This window comes from Abrus precatorius, unplaced genomic scaffold (assembly GCF_003935025.1).
Source record: "Abrus precatorius isolate BTA unplaced genomic scaffold, Abrus_2018 Scaffold2, whole genome shotgun sequence".
NCBI classification, from domain to species: Eukaryota; Viridiplantae; Streptophyta; class Magnoliopsida; order Fabales; family Fabaceae; genus Abrus; species Abrus precatorius.
Window position 1 is genome coordinate 33,286,582 of NW_020874362.1, and position 24,114 is coordinate 33,310,695.

Sequence of the window (24,114 nt, forward strand, 5' to 3'; positions counted from 1 at the left end):
AAAGACTATTTACCCATTCCTATAAATCTTTTAATTAGTAGGATGAACTCTCCTTCTATAGTCGGGGGTCATGATTTATTCTTCTGGAGTTTAAATAGTAATGGAGACTTTTCTCTTAAATCTGCTTATTCCTTTTTGTTGGAACCATTGATAAATAATATTCCTTGTATCAAGGTGTTTGACTTGATTTGGAAGTGGAAAGGGCCTCCAAAAATCAATCTTTTTCTGTGGAAAATAGGGCATGGTAAACTATTAACAAATCTAGAGAGATTTGATAGGAATATGGCTGATTCTCTTGATTGTCGTAGGTGTGGTGAAGCTCCTGAGTCCATTGTTCATGTTCTTCGAGACTATTTTCATGCTAGAAAGGTTTGGAGTCATTTTATTTTTTCTAATAACTGGGTTGTTTTCTTTAGTTGCAGTTTTAATCAATGGATAAGTATAGCAATTTATCTAATAGATATCATAATAAATTTCCTGACTGGAATAGGCTTTTTGGCTTTGTAACTTGGCATATTTGGAAGGATAAAAACTCCTTTATTTTCCAGAATTTATCTATTTCTCCCAATCAGTTAGTGCAGAGAATTATTTGGGAGTTTACTTATTTTAACTACTGGTATAATCGCAACACTAATTCTAGTTTTGGGTCTGTGCAGCAGCAAGGTAGAGTAAAATGGATTCCTCCCAGTCATGGTCACTTGAAGATTAATGTAGATGGATCGGTGAATGCAGATAAAGGGTTGGCTGGCTTTGGAGGCTTAATTTTAAACGATAAAGGGTCCTTTATTGCTGGGTTTCATGGCAGCACTCCCCCTTGCACTCCCTTAGTTGCTGAATTGTGGGCTATTTTTTGGGGGGTTACCCTGGTTATTAAAAAGAAAATTCAGTGTATTTGGTTTGAAGGAGATTCTAAGGATGCTCTCCGTCTTATTTTGAATGTTCCTTCCAAGTCACATCTTTTATTTTCTCTAATCTCTGATATTAGATCCCTATTAAAACAAGTTCCTATTGTTAAATTTAACTTTGCTTGTAGAGAAGTCAATCAATGTGCGGATTGGCTTGCAAAATTTGGAGCTAAATGTTGTAGTCCTTGTAGTTGTTAGATCAACCCCTTACCCCTTTATTGCCTTTTCTTTGTCTGGATGCCTCTCGATTCTGTGCTGTTAGGTCCTAGTGTTTCTTTATTGGGCTTTTAGTCCCCATTTATAGCAAAAAAAAAAAAAATATGTGTTTAATAATTATTAAATTTGTTTACCTATATTTATTTTTTATTCTACAATAATTAAAAATAGTTAAAATGTTTTTTTAATAAAATATAAAAAATAAATTTCTTATTTTTGCAATTTGACATATTGACTCACAAATTTGCAAGCTCAACTCTTTAAATCTGTAAATTATACAAATCAACCTACATAAATTTGTAAATAAATGAATCACTTATTTTAAATTTAAATTTATGGTCTTTGCTGATCAACTTACAAATCAAAGTCAACTCAACGCATGAGACATTTTAAAATAAATACATATTACATGATTGTCATAGGGTAAGGCATGACCCATGAGTAAGAAGGAAGATGTTTATTTATTAAAAATAAAATGAAATAATATTTTTCATTTCTTTAATTTAAAGAAACAAACATAATAAAAATAATTATATATAATATTAAATATGGTATCAATTATTTGATATTCAAATAATAAAATTGAATAGTAAGTATTGTAGGTAATGACACCCTTTCTGTTTTGATAAGAAGGTCCTAGTATCTCAAATATGTTTTATGGAGATGATTTAATGTTAGTGGTTGGGACTTCAATTAATCAAACTAGCTTAATTAATGATGTAATAGATATGTTAATTAATAATGTAATAGATATGTTTTGCTACGTCTGGACTACATATTATAAAGAAAAATCATCAATATTTTTCTTTAATAATTCTTATGTTAATTTAAAAATTTCAGTTAGCCAAAAAAATTTGGGAATAACATGGTCTATTCATTTTTATTCTTAGGAACTCTTGTTTTTAGTAGAAATTCCAAGATTCTGCCTTGATTGATAAAATTAGAAAATTAACACTTTATAATTGGAAGGTTCATTCCATTTTCTTTATTAGAAGAGTTACCTTAGCTAAAGCTATATGATGTTTCATCCACACTAATAAAAAATGTCATTTGGTTTTTTAGAGAATTGTTTGTCAACAAAAAGTTAAGAGGAGTTTAGGTTTTAGAAATGTCCATCAAGTAAATTTAGCATACATGTTTAGGTTAGGTTGAAGTATGATTAATTAATTGAAGTCCTTTTAGCAAAATATAATTTTGATACAGGTGACTGCCCTAGTTTACATAATTCAAAATCTATTTATAGTATTCGATAATAAATTTCCTCAACAATTGAGATTCTCTTAAAAATAAACTCTTTTATGGATGGATGAGAATGGGCTAATTAAATTTTGGATTGATCATTGGATGTCTAGTATTAAATGTTTGGCTAATTTGACCCATTCTCCTATTTTAGAAGCTGAAAAAAAAATCTCAATATTATCTAGTTTGTTTTTCAAAATTCATGGGATTGGACCAAAATTTCTTGTTTCTAATCATATTAGATTGCTTATAAATAATGTAATACAGAAAGTTGGTTTGCTTCTAGTAATGACATGTTTTCTCTTAAATCTACTTATACTTTAATTATTAAATTTGATTAAGATGATAACTGTAGACCTGTTTTGTTTAATGCAGTTTAGAATTGGAATGGACTTTCAGAATTAAAACATTTTTTTTTTTGGGAAAGTGGCGCATGGAAGGTTATTAACTAAAAATGAGAAAAGAAATAAAAGTTTTGCAACCTCTTATACTTGCTCTAAATAATGGAGTTATTTTGTTATTCACTGTAATTAGTGTCATTTTTTTAGTTATGGTCTTTCTTACTAGAATTGTTATTACCTGTCTGTGAAGAGTTCTAATGGAATTGATATAATTGAAACAGTTATTTTGCTTTAATTCTTTGTTTGTTATGGAAACATAGAAGTGGTTTTTAATTAGAAAAGTTTTGACATGAATAATATTTTGTTTGAAATTCAAAACTACATAAATTACATTAATTCTGATGAGTATTTGATTGCATCTTTGTTGCACAGGACCTATAAGCAAGAATCTCTAATGGACTAGAATATTTGTTTAAACTCAACATTGATGTTTTGGTCTACATTGTGAAAAAGTCAGTCACTGATGGAGACTAATAAGAGATAATCAAGGACGTTTTTGTGCTACTTTCACTAAAAAACTTGGATTCTACTCAACTCTAGTTGTGGAACTTTGAGGCCTTTATCTTGGTATTTTCATTGTTAAAAATCTTAGAATAGATAAAGTTTTGATTGAATTATATTTTAAACTATCTATAAATCTAGTTCATTCCAATATTCTGGTTTGGTTTAGATTTTTTTCTTTTAATAAAGGAAATTAGATCTTTAATATATTCGTTTAGAATTGTCATTTTGTATCTTATATTTAACGAACTCAACAAGTGTGATGATTTCTTAGTTAACTAAGCCTATAATATTTCTAAGGAGAAGGTTTATTTAGAAATCCTCCTCCATAACTTATTCCTATTAATAAAGAGGATAGTTACAGTTTTAGCTTTCCTAGAATAATTAGTTAATCTTGTTTTAGTTTTTAGACTTTTCACCCCGTTTAATATAAAAAAAAATTGAATTTGCAATCTCAGAAATTAATGTCATCTTCAAGTTTTTAAAACTCTATTTGATTGCAAAAACACTAAAAATGAAAGTATTGCTGGTTTTTTATGGTCCAGCCATTTTTATTTTTTTTTGTCATGCCAGTGCAGATTGAAAGACCATATTTATTAGCCTTTATAAGCAGGCCCTATCGACCACAAAATTGTAGGCCCTTATAGCCATTGCAGCCCTGCATGCCCCATCATGGGCCTTGTAGCTTTTTTGAAGACCTTCAATGTTTTATAAGCTTAGCACGTTTTTAAAGTTTTACAGCCTTTTTACCTCCTTTATTTTGGACCTTGAACAACACAAGTTATAAAAACTTCACTGCTGGACCCAAAATGATAGTATAGAACATCAACATATACTATATAAAATAAACCCAGAAAAAAAAACATTAACATATACTATCAATAAACAAATAAAAATTATCCCAATGCTTAATAATTTTTTGGGTAATAATAAATGGATTTTTGTGGGTAGTGTTTTGTGTTATATTTAAAACTTGACCAAAAAAAAAACGAAAAACTTGTGTGTTCTATTTTTCGGATTAGAAAGGAGTACCGATCCATTTATAATGCATAAATTCTAAAACACAGGATGTAGTGCTATCACATTAACAATTTAACTAACATTTATCAATATAATTAGTCACATCAACATTATTACATAGTTTTCATAATTTTATCTTTTAAAAATAACTTCTATATACTTTTCTCCCTCAATTCTTGTACCAATTCTATTTTTATTTTTATTAATAACTCCATCCTTTTTCCATAAATTTTAATGCCTGTTTGAATAAATTTATAGAAAAACTTAAATAATAAATAAAACTTCTTTTGATAAACTTAAAAAAAATTGAAATTTTATAAAAATTAAATAAAAAGCTTGTCAAAAAAATTTTTAAAATAGAGAAGTATAAGTTATTTTCATAAAAAAAATTAAAAGTTTACGCAAACAAGAACTAACTCTTATTAATTTTTATAACTCATAATCTCAATAATTTTTCATTGTATATGAATTGAAAATGAAAATTTAATGCACAAGGTAAGATTAAAAATTAATAGTAATTAAAATAATACTAAATGCAAAATATTTCTACCAATGATATTAAAATCGGACTGTATATTTACATTTTATAGAATTATGCTATGATATATATATATATATATATAGAGAGAGAGAGAGAGAGAGATATTTTAAATTTATTTTACTGTTTTTTATATAATTTTACTTTCTACAATATATTTTTATTATATTATGATTATAATTCTAAATCCTATATTTGATTTTTTTATTAACTAAATATTATTAAAATTAATGTATTGATCGTTTAGTCTCTAATCTTGTGTCATTAATTTCTTACATGGTAAATTTTGTTGTTGATATATTGTAGAATAAATAAATGTTTCAATATATTTAAACACATTCAAATAATTTTATAAGTAAATTTTAACTCTTTTAATAAGAATAATATAGTCAAAGAAAATAATTTCATCACAATAATTTATGTAACTAATAATTTTTTTAAGAAGTGTACATTATTTTTTAAGAGAAAAATAGATGGAGAAATAATTAAAAATATCATTAATACATTTGTATCATTATTTTTAATACATTTAAATGTAATTTAAAAAATTAAGTTTTTAATTAATGTACTTAAAACACTTGTTAACAGGATCTAAAAGATTTGCTTTATAACTTAACTGGTTCATTTATAAGAATATTTGTTAAATATTCTTAAATTATAAACATTCAGTGATACTTTAATGTAGAGAAGCAAAAATATGTTTAAAATTTGTGGTGTTCTTTGTTTTTTGGGTCTATTAATTTTGGTGAAAAAAATAGGATTCCATGGTAGAAGAGAAGAGGTGCGTCTGAGATGCTTTAATCAAAAGGGCCACTTGGCTGTAGTCGACAGGCTCTGATGAGGGACAAAGACCAGTCTAGCTCCTTTTGGCAACACTCTCAACCTATCATAAAGCACCCTAGAGATCATAGATGACACGTGGACGCCCACCAAGAGACACAATCAATTTTTTTAATCACTCAAATTATCATTTTAATATTCAAATTTATAAAAATTTAATTATTCTAGTTCATTAAATTATAAATGCATTCAATTTAGCCTCTAAATTTGTAAAAATACAATCATTTTTTATATAAAATCAATTATAAATAATATAATTAAAATAATTATATATAAACTCAGAAATGAGTAATATAAAAATTTTATAAAAACATCTTAAATTGACATAAGATTACATTATTTTATAATAGAGAAACAATTATACAGACATCATTTGACATTCAATACGTTATATTGATAGATTTTTGGGATATACTTTTTAAATATAATTTTAGGATTTTTTTTATACGTATACATAAATTTTAATGGCTTGTATAAATAATTTTAATTTTTTTTAAAGGAGATTTTCGTGTAATACAAAAAACGTATTTAGAGATTAATACAAACATTTATTTAAGAGTATAGATAATTGAATTAATGTTTATGTTTTATAAAACAAACATACAAATTTTAAAGTAATTAATAATTCAAAGATAATTCTAAAAATGTAAAAATAAGTTTAAATTAATATCATAGAGAAAAATAAATTAACAAACAAATTAATTTTAATAAGAAAGAGTGAGATTGTTTTATAAGTATTAATTGCTTACATCAAATTATCTGAAGTGGTAATAATCAATTATAACTTAAAAAAGAAAACAAAATAAATTAAAAAAATCAAAGGTAACTAATAAAACATTTTATATTTACTGAGTTATTTTGTGAAATAAATTCATATCATTAAACTTTTTTCTATCTATAATTTTCTCATGTTTAATTTAAATACGAATAACGGTTTTTTAAAACTTGTATCAAAATTATCATTTACATTATCAAATAACTTTAATTTTAGAATATAAAAGAATGTTTTTTTTTTAAATTGAGTCAATAGAAACTTAACTATCTAATATTATCATAATGTTTTCCCTACATGGAATAAACTTTTTGGATATGTGATTTAATATTTGTGGTTAGATAAAAACAATTTCGTTTTTTCAGCAAAATTCTAGTGTGCCTACTTATCTAATTCATAAAATAAATTGTGACTTAAATTAATTTAATTGTGTTTTCAAGATTAATAGTAAAATTATTTTTAGATTGATTGATAATCAGATATTCATGTTAGGTGGACCCCTTTACATCTTTAATATTAATTCTTTATCTTTAATGTCTTGTTTAAATCAAAAGAGAAAAATAAGAAAATAATTTTTCATTTTACAAAATAATTTTTTTATTGTACAAAGACATGTGAACAAATAATTTGTTATCATAAAAGAAAATTACAATGTTTGAGTATTATACTATCAAAATCACAATCTAAATATGTTTTCTTTAACTTGTTGTGTTATATATATAACTTTGTGAGATAAACTTTTAAAATAGATTATTATTTTCTTCGTACAAAAGTAATTCAAACACGCACTAAGTTAAATTGAGTAAAATTAACATGAATGATAAATTTTCCTTCCAAAATTTTAAGGAAAAAACTATTGAATGAATCACATGATATATATTTTTATCATTCTCAACTAGATAATAAGAATATAATTAATTTTCACTGTATTTGTACTGTTTGAGTCAAACAAAGCACGTTGACGAGGAATAAAAAATTCTATTTATTTTACCAGAAGAAATAACAATTTCTGGAATACGTATGTTGTTGTACAACTAAATGGAAGAAGGTAGTACCGTTGGAGGGGTGCAGGGAAGACGATTGATTGAAATTGAAATTGAAATTGAGAATTTGAGATTGAGATTATCAAAGTACGATGAAAGGCTGAGAAAGACAGAGGCAGCACCCGCGTGAAAGTCGAGGGTTTCTGCCCCTACTGCTATCCATAACCTCTTTCCTTTTACTCTCCCATCCTTTTCCTTCTCCCTATTCACTTTTTCACCTCCCATTCATTTCTCACTCTGCACATCCACCGTGCATTACACGCTCTCTGCGATTCCCTGGGTTGCCAGTAATGTCATAAAGTGCCCACTGGGCCCGGGCTCTGCTTGTGGGCCTTCATTTGGGTTGGAAACTAAACTCTTTTTTTGTGGAACAAGCTTTGGCCGGTGGAGGGTAATGGAGGGGCACACATTCTTGTTTGGGTAAGAAAATGAAGGAGTCTACATGACCTATAGTAGAGAGGGTGGTGACTTATTGGTTGCCGGGGAGAGGAATTGAAGAGAAAATGAGACAAAAATTTAAGTGCTGTTAATGTTATTTACAAATAAAATTATATTATATTATAATACTATTAAATATATTTTTTTATTCAAATAAAATTTTAATTTTAATGAATAAACAGGAACAGGTACAAGTTTTTGAGTATAGTGGGGGTTGGGTGTGTGATGTATTGTAGGATCATGCCGCTTGCAGCTTTGCATTGATTGTGTTGGTGGGCCAACTGGGGAGGGTGTATGTATTTGGAATGTATAGCTAACTTTGGGCAAGACTCAATGAAAGTGTTATCATGATTGAGGGCGATTTGGCATGCACACAAGAAGCCTTTGGGGTGTTCATCACATGTTGGGATGGTAACTCATAGACCAAGTTTTACTTGGTGCATGTGGTGGTAGTATGTTTTAGATGTATATAATAGGTATATATCTGATATTTTTTTTATAATAAATTAAACAGTTTTGATGAATATTGTGATTTTGAATGGAATTGAAGGTTTGACGTTGATGCTTCAATTAAATCTTCATTTATGCTCAAAAACCATTTTTCTCTTTCTTGTAAAGTTCAGTAATGTCCAATCTGAAAATATTACCTAGTTTTAGGAGTTTCTTCTATTTTGAGCATGACACAATTGAAACGAAGAAGTACACTATGCTAAGAATAGGCTTGACATAATTGATATTGAGTCTAATCATGCGTGCATACTAATAAATGGCTAGGAAGCCAAATCTGTGTTAATCTTGCAAAAGAGAGATACACCGTGTACTATACTCAATTTCTTCATTTCTTCTGGGGCTATATCGAATTATTAATTGCCATTCAAGAACTTTTTGTTCAAACACTAGTGGAATTTACGTCACTAAAGCTATCTCCTACTTTGATTACTTGTTGTGTGAGCATTTAATGATGAAATTAGATAACTTTGATTAGCCCTTTTCCTTTTTGTTTAGCTAAATGTTACATAAATGGAATCAGAGAACTTTAACAGTTGGCTATCTTCATACCCCATAAATATGAAAGACTTACCCTTTTCTATTGTGGTGAATCTTTCATTAGTGCTGATATTAGCAAAATGGACTTTTGCAATTAGTTAGAGAATCAATTATTCCCAAATTGGGCAATTGATTATACAATTTTATCGCCTAATTCCATACATGAAGCATACAGGAACAAAAAGCTCTCACTATGCATGACATAAAAATACATGTCTTCAGTTATTGGAAAATATTTATCACTTTTAACAAATTTTAAACATTGTTTGAAGAAAATTAAATGTTCAGTATCATTTTTGGATGGTAATTTCCCATTTTATTCTGTTTTGATCATCATCTGCTTTTTCTTGGAGAAGGTAAAGAAATAAATTAAAATACTACATTTCACTGCCGTGTGATCGGTCCCGATAATAACAAACTCAAATTTAGACTAACTTTACACTCCACCTCGTTGTTTTTTTTTTTTTAATCTTTGACTAATTACTAACTTAAACATAAACATAATTAAATATTAGCGGACCAAAAAAGAACATAATTAAATTTTTTACAATAAATAAAATAAGTGATTATTAATATTTAAATACGTTTATTTATATATTATGATAAAATTAAAAGATATGATGATATATTTTTTGGAAAATTAAGTTAACATTTAAACATTAAACTTTAGCTTATTTGCAAATATAAATTCTATAATTTCATCCTAATTAATTCTCAAATTAGTTTTTTTTTTCAAATTAGGTACAATATAATAAATACGGTTGATGCTATTTTTGAATCAAAATTAAAATGTTACCTTAATAATACGTGTGTATCTTTAACATTGGTAACATGCTGAACTTTAATGTAAACTTTTATTACACATATTACAAATGTGAAGCTTAAATTTTAATTTAAAAAAATCAACAGTGCTGTATCTAAGTTTTGCTTCGCTTTTATATATAATTAAGTGTGCTAAACTTTAATTTTGATTAATTTGATCATTAAACTCAACTAATTTTGTAAGTAGATATCTTGAACTTTAATTTTATTTCAACTATTCTTTGAACTTTACACCTTTTACTATTTGAAATATGTTTGGTAATACAAACTTATAACTTATTTAAAAAATTAAAAAGTTATTTCAAATAGTATTTAATTTATGAGAATTTAATTATTTGTATTTTTTTTACTTTTAACTTTGTAAATAATTTATACTCTGTACAAAATAACTCTAACTTTCTAATCATTGAATACATTTAACTAGTTATAAATTATAAACTTTTAGCTTTAAGTTATTACTATATCAGAAATGATACTAAAAAATGATTTTATACATCATTTTTAAGAGTAATTTAAATTATTATAATAAGTGTCATTATATAAAGTTAAATATATTTTAAAATATTTATATTCTTAAGTGCGCTTTACATTCTCATTGTCTAAATCACTATTGTAATTGACTTTTAAACTACAACACCAATCAACCTTTCTTTATCACCATCAACAATATCATAACTATGATCATTAATCTAATTTACAATTTTTCATTCTCTCAAACTCAATGTCATTACTACCATCATGTCAAAATCATAGTTGGTTTCTCACCTTTGTGTATAAAATGAAACTCATAGTCATTCTTGATCTCTCCTTATGTTAAGTGCTATGCATGTTCTCAGTTTAAAGATATTAAAAAGCATTTCTTTATTTTGTTAGAGTGATTAGTGTGTAATTATTATCTAAAATAAAATTTAAAAAATATTTTTACATGAAATTGTTTTACAAGTAAATATTAAAGAATGATATTTACTACTTTACGTAACATCATCAATTTCTTATTTAAAAATAAATAATTTTTATAACAAAAGAGAAAAAAATAGAAAAATTTTGTTCTATTTTATAGATTTAAGAATTGAATAAAAGTAAAACTTACATTCTTCTTATAAAAATTTTATAAGATTCTAAAGTATTTAAATAAATTTGAGACATTAAAGTGATAAATAAAATTTTGAATTATATCAAACAATTATTCGGTTCATGTCGCATACATATAAGTTTAAAATATCATTAAGAACACTTTCAAATTATTCATTACAATAAAATTTCTCAAAGTATTATAAATTCTAAAATCTAACATTTAAAATTCTTTACATAACTTGATCAACATGAAATATAATTAGGATAAAATATTACAATTTCTCAAACTATTATTGTTCCTACAGAGCAGTCTTATTTCCAATACCACTGAATTATGATTCTAGAACGGACTAACTATTTTTATCTCTTTATTTTCATTATCTAAAATATTAGTAAGGGTGAGTATCCACCTTACTAAATCTCTTATTTGATAGAAGAAAGGTATATATACATATAAATATAATTCAGTGTTATAATTTATATAAATCCATGTATTATAATACACCTTTCGATGTGCTACGACACCTATATCGTAATTGCACCTATCAATCTGTTTTGACTCGTGCATTATGATCATGCATCTCATAATTTATCAATCATGTCACATTCTTCCAAAATCAGTCAACACTTTCATCAATAATATGAACTCACCCATTTTGGACACACATCAACTATCAAACAATGTTCATACTCATCGTATCATACCAGTCTAACACAGAGAATTATCAAATGATGTCACATCACATAATCAATACAATATGTCGAAGGTCAGATATCTCCAGACTCAGTTCAATCGTACAATTTTGATATACTCACTTTCTCAATGTAAATATAGTCATTTATCCTAAAGTTTTTGTATCATCCAATATTCACAAGATGTCTATTATTCCAAAAATGTCAAATAGTAATCTTAACTATTTCAGAACAATGTTTATTAGTAATATTCTAATGTTCCCAAAATGGTTCTTTTCAGAGCTTTTATTACAAATTTATATTTAGATAGTTTCAAAAATAATCTTGGGTTTTTCATGTCCAGCTCCTTATTCCTACACTTTAGATTTTAAGAAAATATTAGAGTTCTAATAAAAAAAAAAAAGACTTAGTGTTTTCAAATCAAAATACCAAAGAGGAATTAGGGTTTAGGATCACTCCCCTTACTTGGAAATAGTTCTCTCAGATCGAGTTTTCTTAGAGATCTGAGGAAGAGGCACAACATCCCAAGAGGGCATATCGCCTTGAAGGTTTAGGTTTCTTTAAGTATCACAAAGTATAAAACTTTAGATCGGATAACATTGAGACATAAGAATGAAGTTGGAGCACCAAGCTCCAAAAAACTTACTTGGATCTAAATGGTTGAACCTCTAAGTGCATATTCGAAAGAAGATTGAAGTTTGGAGGAAGATTTATGAGAAGAAAGGGTAAGAGATCAAAGAAAACAGAACAAATGTCAAAATTTTGGATTGTGATTCAATTTTCTAGGTTAGAGACCCTTAAGTACCGCTTAACTCGCAATATTCTTGCTATAGCAAGTTCTTCTCTCATTGCAGCAAAAATATAAGATAAAATTCTCCTTTGTTGTCTATCATTCTAGCTACAGCGAAAAAATTTTGGTTACAATGAGAGAGCATCGAAATGTTTAATCCTAGACGCTCTTTCTTATTACAGCAAGATACCTTACACTAAAATTCTTATTTTTTTCATACAAAGGCCACAAATTTGAAAAAAATACACTTTAATATGCAAGTAACTATTTCTAAAGACATAAAATAATGTAATGTATAAGTTTTTAATTAGTTTATAAACTATAAGTTTAGGTATCATTTAATTTTATCAAACAAAATCTACATCTTACTTAATAGGTCTATTTTTCAACAAAATTTACTAATAACAATTGTTAAACTTGAATATTTACATAATTTAATAACTTTTTATAAAATGTAATATTAACTAATTCAATTGTTGGTTTAAATATTTTTATAAAAAATATCAAATTTACAAAATTTTATAAAAAAAATTTAACATATATTTTATTACATTACTTTATTTAATCAGGTAATATATTTTTTATAATATAAATAAAATCAAAATTTAGATAATATACTTACAGATATTTTAATTATGTGAAACTTAATATATATTATCTTAAAGATAATATAAAATAAATTAATAATTAAACTTTTTAATCTTACTTTTCATAACAAAGTTATTAAAAAATACAAGTATTTTAAACAATTATTTTTAAATAAACAAGAATGATTATTCTCTTGAATCATAAACTTTGTAATTTTTTAAATAAAATTTTATTCTCTCATTCTTGTCCTAAACTTTACTTTAAAAGTCATGATAAAAGTTATGTAACTTTTTAAAATGTCACATAACTTTTATATTTTAATCTTAGTTATTGATATTAAATTTTAATAATTATTTTATAAAAAATGAGTTTTTAATTTAAAAGACAAAGTTAGTGATTTGATTCAGTACTTTTTTTTAGTTTTAAATTATTTTATTTTATTTAGTCTTCTTTTTTTGTTTCAGGTTAGTTTTTTTAGTATGACACCATTAAATCTTATCAAAAAATATTATTTCAATAATTATTGAAAATTTCATAGAAGCGTGAAAATTAGTCACTATTTTGAATTTTTATCCTATTTTTTATTTTTTTTAATGAGCATTAAAATTGATTGAACATTTTTATTAGACACTAAATTGTCATCAACAACATAACAAATTTTGTATAATTTTATTGACTAAAATTAAAGATTGAATAGATAATTTTTTAAGACCTCTTTTATTTTAAATCATGTAATCTTTATATGTTAATAATGATTGGAAATTTTTTTAAAAATTTATGTATTATTAATGTATAATATTTTTTTAAAATTTTGTTGAATTTCATAACTTATTTTTAGGAAATTAAAAAAGTTAACATTATTTAATTTAAAAATAAAGTTTTTAACAAGATTTCAAGTAAGTCTTACAGCAAAAAGTCTAATTTGAAATAAAAATAAAAATAAATTGAATAAAAATAAAAAATAAAAATAACAAATAACTTTTTTTTCCCGTGTAATATGTTTTAACGTGCAACAATGGTTCAACGAAAAAGTTATTTTGGTGTTTTATGTTGAGTGCTGAAATTTGACTTTTAAGAACCTTTTACACCAGTTCTATGTATAATATATGAGAAAACTGATCCAGACTTTGAAAGATAAATAGGAATCAAAACATCACAATCCATGATGGTTGTACTTTAATTTGTTTAAAGCTAGTCTTTGGCATGAGTATGTATTGAATCTAACGCATTGGTCACACCCTTTTTATCAGAATCGATCATGGAGTACATAACCAGCTACATGAGCTGGTAACTTGTGTCCATTCCAATCCAATATATTCCCTGGAAAGCACCGATACAAAGTTAAAATCCCTTGGAGGGTTGAAACACGCACATCAAAGGGGCGTGGAGTAAGAGGGTTTCCACAAAAGGGTGGGCAGGGCTTTAACCAATTGGGCACTGAAAGGTGACACAGGTTATCCAACTAGGGGCAGAAACTAGGAGCCTCATAGGATGTTAGACCTGGCTGTAGCTTGGTTTTGGGTCCTTCGCAATTGATGGTTTCTGATAAAGATGTGTCCCTTTTCACCCTTTTCAATTTTCATTCTTACTGAGGTTACTATTGTTTTGTTTACGCACTGAGAGTGAATTCACAGAAGTGCCCCTTTTGCATTTAGGTGTTGGCCTTTGTCCCTACCAAATTTGCCTCATGGGTCTTCTTCCATTCTCTGCTGGTCAATTGGTACCAACCCCATTATGGCATTTTCAAAAATTTTAATGACTTTGACGAAAGCATTAATTTAAGCTCTAATTTAACTCAACTTCTCCATTAATTATAATAACGTGTTAGGTTTTGTATTCTTTAATAGAGACCAAAATTAAGCTTACACTTAATTTTTTTAATTAATTACTTGCTGCATGGTTTAGTTCCAGCCTAAGAGTAAAGAGATAAGTGAAAGGCATTTCCTTAGCGGGAGAGCTAGCATATTAAAGGTGGCAATATAATGGATTACCTACAAACATGCTATTTTGAGTGAGCTGGCCTTTATTGCAAAATTATGAATTCACTGAACCAATGATCAATGCTTATATGTAAGAGAATTACCAGGTAGAATTTGAAAGTTTTATTGTCAACAATAAACATACTATTTTAGGACTTTGAATCTACCAAGTGAGTTCATATTACATACAAGTCATATTTAAATAATTTTGTGTATAAATCACGCTATATTTTTGTGACTTACTTTTATTTAAGTTGCAATTTTTTTTACATAAATTGTACAAAAAATAATGTAACTTGTGTTTAAAATTTTAATTTTGTGCATAATTCGTACCACTCATATAAAAGATGATATATTTCAAGTTTTGTCTTTTTTTTTTTAAATAGTACATATATTAAAAAATTAAATTTGTATGCACTAAAGAATTTGCAGGCCAATAGTTGAGACTATTTTCTTTTAAATAGTACATATATTAAAAAATTAAATTTTTATCAATATATTTAAGAGTCTCAACTATTTATCAGTGGCATTAAATTATATTAGTTAAATGCTTATTTTTACTTCTTCATTTAGATAATTCAAAACATGTATTAACCGTTGTACTAATATGCAACAAGAAATATTCTTAGAATAAAATATTTCAAGCAACTGTCAATAACTAATTGATCTAAAGATATGAGTTTGGGTCAGCGTTTAGTTCCTTTCAACTTTAGTAAAAAAGTTTGGTTACGGTCCATAGCCACTCCACGCTTCAAGCTGGCTACTATTTTCTATGATGATCGTACATTATAAACCGTACTTAAGTTGGATGGGATAACTTGATTGCATAAGATTTGTTAAGATAGTTAATTGGTCTAAAATGTGAGACTCTAAAAGAATGTAAGGTCTTCATTTAAAGGACCTTGTTCGTTATTTAAGATAGCTATCACTTTCCATAAATTTTTTAACAAATATTTATAAAATTTAAATATTAAATAATAAAATAAATTAAATTTTTATAAGTTCAAATTAATTGTCATTTTTTATTTTAAAAACCATTTTTTATTTAGATTTTGTAAAATTTAAAATTTATATATAAAATAAATTTTTTAAATTTTTTTTCTCTTGCCATGATTTATTTAAGAACTTACCCATAATCTAAAATTTATTATTTAGCTAACAACTATCTCGTATTAATCCATGTATTTGATTGATATTTTTTAATGTATATTAACACATAAAAATTTAAAATATTTTGAAAATTAATTGATAAAAAATTATTATATTACAAGTAAAGATATAAATTAAAATAAAAAAACTGATATTTAAAATTTTCAATACTAAAAGTTTTTTAAATCAAAAATTAGTTTGGCTGATAGAAAAATATTTTAATGATAATTTGCAAATACATCACTATGTTTGATGTTAGTTAAATAAAGTCTAGTATTGATTACAAAAATTAATGAAAGTGAAAATTTTCTTTAAATAAATAATAATAAAAATATTCATCCAATTTAAAAGCTTCTAAAAAATGTATTATAAATAAAGAAAACACTTACTATGTGGGGAGAGGATGGAGATTAAGATTATCTCACTCTTGTGAATTTAATGAAAAGTTAAATTATTTTATATTGGAAAATCATATATAACACTATTTATTATGATAGGAAGTACAATTCATGAAGGACTTCATAATTATAAATGTAGTTGATGAAGAACTAACAAAATGGAATGCACTGTTCATTTGGTTATTAAATTACTTTTCATATGATCCAATTTTTTGCCGAAAGTTGAAGCTTTTCTCTAGAAATAGCTGCATGCATGTATATTAGTAGTAATCCCGAATTGGGTTGAGTTAATTTTATCCATTATTTAACATGTAATTTGAATTGATATAATTTTACCATGAAAATGTTAGCTTGGGTTTTGAATATTTCTTTTAATGATTTACAAAATTTAACGAATTAAATGTAAAAAAATCTATCAAAATTTATATAAAAAACTTAATTTATAATTAAATATTAAATCTATTAATTTATTATTAAATTTTTTTATACATGATAAAATAATAAAGTTTATCGTATTAAAAGGGTTAGATTTAAAATCCTACACGGAAGTTTTAAGTCTATTAGTTTTAAAACTGAGATTGAATTATCCGTGTCAATGCATTAATTGAATTTAGGTAAAGCTGATTATCAAATCTATAATAAGTAGTAACTTCATTTTGGATAAATTTTTTATAAGAAAAATAATGATAAAATTATAAAAAATATTTTTAAAAATTTTAGAGAAAATAAATAAATAATTATAAAAATAGAAAAATAAAAATAAATTTTTACTTATAAAATAAATTTATTTTACTTTTTATTATTTAAATTTTTATTCCTTGGTTAAAACTGATGTAAATTAAACCTTAATATATATTATTTTGGCTGCAAGAGAACAATTTTCATGAAAGAGCACATTGGTACCAGTTAGATATCTAGCTGCTACTCTATCTGCAGCGGAGAATAAAATTTTGTTTGCATATTTGTTATCTTGTTACTTGTTATCCTTCTACAGTTGTCTTGTCTTGTATAGAATTCCTGGTGTATGATTATTAAGACTTCAGAGAAAAAACTGAAAAGCAGAGCCTTTCCCAGTGCCATTGCACATGTAGTTAAAGTTTTCTAAAAGTAACAAGGCATCTCTTGTCTGATTGCATGATGAATATTTTCAAAACCATTACGGGGGAACAGCCAAAACCTCTATTGATCAAAATACTCTCCTACTAGCTATACTCCTAATTTCCTTTATTAGGATTAAAAAAATCTAAATTTTCTGCAGTTTTAGCAAGAACTCCAAGTTGCAGTTACCCATTCTTTAAACGAATTTAACAAAAAGTAATTTTAGTTTAAGTAAAAAAAATTGCTTGAGCAAATTATACTTAAGCAAAAAAATAAAAAGAAAAAGAGATAAAGAGGGGTTGAAAGAAAGATGGGAGCAAGAGCAAAAAGAAAAAGGAAAGAGAAGAAAAAATGGCTCGATAAAGAGAGAAGAGAGAAAATGAGAGCTAGATGAAGAGAGAGAGAAGGAAATTGAGTAAGGTTGAAAGAAAAGAGATAGGAAAGGGGAGGAAAAAAATGAACAAAATGAGAGAGAAGGAAGAAAATAGAGAAGAGGAAGAGAGGCTAAGTAGGTAAGTGAAAGAGAAAGAGCCAAATGAACGTAAAAGAAGGAAATATATTTTTTTTTCTGTGTATTTTTGCTTAAGCAAAAATGAAAGCAGTTTTTGGACAAATTGTCGAAAATCTGTTTCTAAGAAAATTATATTAAGCAAACTGTAACACCTAAAAGAAATAATATTAGACAATTCTTATAATTCATTGAAAAAAATTATAAGGAATAACTTGCCAATTATCTTGATAAGTATTATTATATTTTATTTTATTTTTCTATTTTATATTCTTTTATTTAAAAAAATACATAAACAAAGCATTCTTATTTACTATTACACTGGATTATTTAGATTGACATGATTATTGAGGTTGAGACTTTGAACCTACCAAGTAGGCCGAATTCATTTTCTTTCAACAATACAAACATCATACAACCTTATCCCTGTGACATCTTTGTTTTGAAAATTAATTTGATTAGAAATTAATTAAGATAATATTCAGATAATGTAAAAAATTGGTAAAATAAAAAAAAATATAAAGAAATAGTCGAACTAGTTAATATCTAACAAAACTAAATAAGATGATTCGTATTGATTTTTTTAAAATTGTTTTTAATTTAAATTTTTTATTATAAATATTGTTAAATGAAAAAACTTGTTATTTATGCATTAATTTTTATTTTTAATTTTTTAATTAGTATCTTAAAAGCACTAATTAATAAGACTTAACTTTTTAAGATTTTAATAAAATCTATTCTTAAAATAAGTCTATGCATATAGAAGAAATATTTTTTATTAAAAATAAACACTTTTATTATATTAAAGTTATAAAATATGATAAATAATTTTTTTAAAAAATATAACTGTTATTGCTTAAATTCTACCGAAAACAAGTCTATATATTTTTCGTCTTATGACTTACTAAAGGTGTTAAATAGAATAGAATTTGCATCACCTAAATAGATGACACAAAGGACATTTATTGGTTCTGCCGTCTTAGTTGAAATGAAATGGGAAAAGAAATTGAATGAAGTAAAATTGAATAGAAATAGAATATTTCTCTAATTTAGTTGGATTGTAAAAGAGAGATAAAACACAAATAAAATAAAATTGGAGGGACTCATAATTTTATATTTCATTATCCTGAATGTATGTCTCTGGTTTTTTTTACCTCTTAATATATATTTCAAAGAATAATTATTGAACATTTTTTCACTGTATTGAAATGTATTTTAGAATTAGAATATTCTTAAAATATGTAAAAAAATTACTTGAAAACTTATCAGTGCTTGATTAAGTGTACATTTTTATAAATTTAAATATATTATAATCAATTGAACATCGTATTTATTCAATATACTTGATTATTCAATACAAATACAAGCGGAAAAACTTCAAATTCTCATCATAACTTTTACATATTTTACAAATATAAGCATCTTCTCTTTCGGATAAAAAGCTTAGATACAATTATCTTTGTATAAGTGAGAGGAGCCTAAAAAAGCTTTTTGAGAAAGATTACTTGGGTTAAACACGAAGAACTTAGTGACATAATAGTTTAAAAATTGAAGATTAAGAGAACTTTTACACTAGTTGAATTGTCTTAGTAAAAAATCTTGGTACTTGGCAAGAACTAGATAAACAATATTTAATTACTATTGTTGTGCATGTGTTATTCGTTTTTACAACGATAATAGTACAATACAAAATTGAAACAAAATTTTCATTTAGTATTGGAATTGTTTATTAATGTGTAAATCAATCAACAAGAGTAAAGTATAGATAATGACAAATTTTACTAAATAGAAAGAAAATGAATGAAATGATAGATTTGATAATATATTAGTTAAATTCTATATCTAGAAATTGGATGACAGTAGGGTTGGGATAAGTATAATTAGAACATGACAACATGTGTAGACGCCTACTTTTTGAAAAACACCTATATATATACTTATATTCGCGGCAAAGCAGGTAATAATGTTGGTATTTGTGCACGTAGTTAATGAATATTTATATAGTTGTATTCATTACTCGTTTTGGTTAAATAAAATATTTTAACATGCCGTAGTTGATGTGAAAGTCAAAAACAATTTTAAATGCAACATTTAACTCAATTAAAAAGTGTTAAGTGTAAAGACAAAAATATAATTAAGTTTTTAAAAAATTAATCGTAATATACATATCTCTATCCATTTATATAAGTATACTATAAATAAATTTAGTACTATGATATTATTTATATACTTATAAAATTAATTTAAATAATTATCTTGAAGCTCAATTATATTTGAAGGAAAAATTATTATCAAATGTAGTTAATTTTTATAGATATTAATTCAATAGGGACATTTATAATTTCTTACGCATGAAACGTTATAACTTATAAGTTTAAGGATATGCCATCGTAATTTAAATTATATGTCTAGACGTATGATCACAATAAAGTTGAGATAATAATTAAAACACTTGTTAATACTTACAATAAATCATTTGGATTTATATACATATTTAATAGATATTATATATAAATAATTTTATGGTGTTCTTTAGAATGAGAGAATATTATATATTTTTTTACATAATAGAGTTAGTAATTTATTTAAAAATAAATAAATATTATTTAATTTTTAAAATATTAAAAAAATCATACTCTTAACTTAAAGAAAGAATACAACGTCTTCCAATTTTTGAGGAACTTAGCAAGTAATATATTTAGATTCAATATTTCTTAATTTTTGGTTAAATAAACATTTTAATATGTCTTTATTTATAAATTATTAAATAAAACTATTACTTTAATATTAAAATGTACAATAAATTAAATTTTGGTTAATGATCCTTGAAGAATTCTATATCTCAATAGTTCTCTAATCCATTTACTTATTTCTAAGTCTGATCCTTTATCTATTCTTAAGTATGATCATGTTGTCATCTGGCTGAGAATCAGAGGGGTTAATGAACATAGAAGTAAAAAACTTTTCAAATTCTTTGCACCTTAGATTTCTCATAGTGACTTTGATGATTAGGTTAGGAATTATTGGGTTTTGTCTCAACCTTGGAATAATAATATTACTCATTTTCAAAATAACATATCTAAATGGAATAAATCCTCCTTTGGTAATATTCTCAATAGGAAAAAAAATGCTAAACAGAATTAAAGGTATTTCTTGCAAATTAGGTTATAATAATAATCTTTTTCTATCTAATTTAATGATAACTCTTTGGACAAAATATCAGAACCTTTTGGATCAAGAAGAAACTTTTTGTTACCATCAATACAAAACAAATTGGATTAAATTTGGGTATAGGAATAATAAATTCTTTCACAAAGCAGTCTTAATTCGTAGACATAAAAACTCAATTGAGGCCTTAAAAAATGATATGAACAATTAGGAATATGAACCTCAAAAGCTTAAACAGATTGCCCTTAATTTTTTTGAACAATTCTATTCTGTCAATAATTCTAAAATTGTGAACCTTACCACTATTACTTGTTTTTCACCTCTTAGGGAATCTAATAAAAATAGGTTGTACTCTAACTTAACTTTAAATGAAATTAAAAATTCTTTATTTAGCATAGGAAACTTTAAATCTTCTGGGCCAAATGGTCTTCATGCTCTCTTTTTTAAAAATCAATGGGAGTTTTTTGCCCCTTTCATTCATAAGTTTGTGTTAGATATTTTTAATAATCCTCATAAAATTATTGAGGTGAATGAAACAACTATTAACCTTATTCTTAAGTCTGAAAACCCTGAATCTATTAGAAATTTTAGACCTATCTCTTTATGTAATGTTAGTTATAAGATCATCACAAAATTAATTGTTAATAGGATTAGGGAGTCCCTCCCTTATCTTATTTCTCCTTGCCAAATTAGTTTCATTCCTGACAGGCAAGGAATTGACAATTCTTTTATTCTTTAAGAACTTTTACATTCGTTTAATAGGTTAAAAGGTAAAGGTGGCTATATAATTATTAAACTTGATCTTGAGAAGACATATAATAGGCTGCATTGGCCTTTTATTAAAGATACCCTTCAAAAAATAAGGCTGAAAACGGAGTTTTCTTATCTCATTTATCAATGTATATCTTACTCCTTAATGTATATTAACTGGAATGGATCCAGAACTAGAAATTTTAAGCCTGCTAGGGATATTAGACAAAGAGATATTATATCCTCTTATATTTTTATTTTATGTATTGAAAAGTTAGCAGACTTAATTCAGGACAAATTTTTTAACAAGGAATGGTCTCTTTTTGCTTTTAGTAGTTTAGGACTTATGATTTCTCACCTTTTCTTTGTTGATGATATCCTTTTGTTAGCCAAGGCTGATATAGCTAATTCTCATGTTATCAATTATATACTTAATGAGTTCTATTCTACTTAATGTTTAGTATTAATATTGTTAAATCCTCCTTATTTAGTTCTAAGAATACTGATCCTCAGGTTGCTAAGAAAATTAGTGATATCCTTGGAATTAATCAATCCAATAAAGTTGGAAAATATCTTGGGATACCCATCTGTCACCATAAACTAGCTAAGAATGAGTTTGGTTTTTTAATAGATAAAATTAGGAAAAAAACTCTCTATTTGAAAGACGAACTCTTTATCTCTTGCTGCTAGAGTCACAGTAGCTCAATCTAGTCTCTTGACTATCCCTTCTTACATTATGCAATCTGTCTTGCTTCTTGTTTCTGTATGCAATGAGGTGAACAAGATCTATAAGAAATTCATTTGGGGTTCCTTGGGTGGTCGTAAATGTCATCTTGCTAGTTAGGAAAAAATTTGTAGGCCGAAGTATGAGGGTGGGGCTTGGTTTCAGGGATATTCACCTCCTGAACAAAGTTTTCTTAATGAAACTCTGGTGGAGAATGATGTCATTTCCCTACGACCTGTGGGCTCAAGTGATTACTAATAAATACAAATTTTCTAGTGGAAAAAAATCCTAAATTAAGTAACTATCACAATCCCTCTTACCTCTGGAAGAGTTTGATATCTGTTTGGGATAATTTCTTTAAAGGGCTAGGCTAGATCATTAAGGATGACTTATATACCAAATTTTGGAAGGATAGGTATATTCCCAATCTCCTACCTTTATCTTACTATGCATTACATCATATTTCTGCTGATAGTTTTGATGGTCCTGTTTTTTTATTTTTCTTCCCATTGTAACTGAAATTGGGGTATAATTAGGAAAATGTTGCCTGATATGAGTCTATCTGTGAGTGCATGGATAAAATTAATCATCCCAATGTCTCAAAGGGGTATGATTTGTTTTACTGGAGTTTGTCTAGTAATGGACTTTTTTCAGTCAAATCTGCATATAAATTTTTGTCTGCTGCTCCCCATAATGTTGGAGATGACAACATTACCTTTTAGCTCGTTTGTAATTGGGAAGGTCCCTCTAAAACTGTTATTTTTCTTTGGAAAATGGCACAAGGTAGGCTCTTTACAAACTTTGAAAGGTTTAGGAGAGGTATGTCTGATTCTGCTATATGCTCAAGGTGTAACAATGCTCTTGAATCTATCCCCCATGTCTTAAGAGATTGTTGATTTGGTGAGCATGTCTAAAAATATTTTATTTTACCTACTAATTGGGTTTGTCTCTTTAGCTTAGAGCTTTCTGATTGGCTAAAGTTTAATTTATCTAAAGCTAACCATAATAATTTTCCCTCCTGGAATATGTGTTTTTGGGTTATTATATGGCATCTGTGGAATAATAGAAACTATGAGATTTTTCAAAATTTTGTTGTCATGCCTAATGTGTTAATCAATAATATTCTTTGTGATTTTAGTTATTTTTCATTTTGTGGCAGGTTAAATGCAAAGTTGATTCTAATTATTTGAATCCTCATAACCAGATCAGGTGGTACCTTCCCCCTGCAAGGCAATTTAAGCTGAATGTGGATGGATCTGTCTCAAAATCTGGGCTTGATGCTGGATGTGGAGGCTTAATCAAAGATGCTAAAGGAGATTTTGTGATTGAATTTCAAAGTAGTTTAGAACCTTGTTCTCCCCTAACTGCTTAGTTATGAAGTTTCTTTTGGGGGATCAAACTTGTTCTCCAACA

At 26.1% G+C, this 24,114-nt stretch overlaps 1 protein-coding gene across 1 annotated transcript; it reads left to right on the forward strand.

Annotated features, from left to right (window-relative positions):
* Positions 1 to 282: 282 nt before the first annotated feature.
* Positions 283 to 24,073, forward strand: LOC113859873. The gene is made up of 3 exons (XM_027492540.1): positions 283 to 369; positions 657 to 866; positions 23,861 to 24,073. Exons 1-3 carry the CDS (start codon positions 283 to 285, stop codon positions 24,071 to 24,073), a joined length of 510 nt encoding a protein of 169 aa, XP_027348341.1.
* The last annotated feature ends 41 nt before the right edge of the window (positions 24,074 to 24,114 follow it).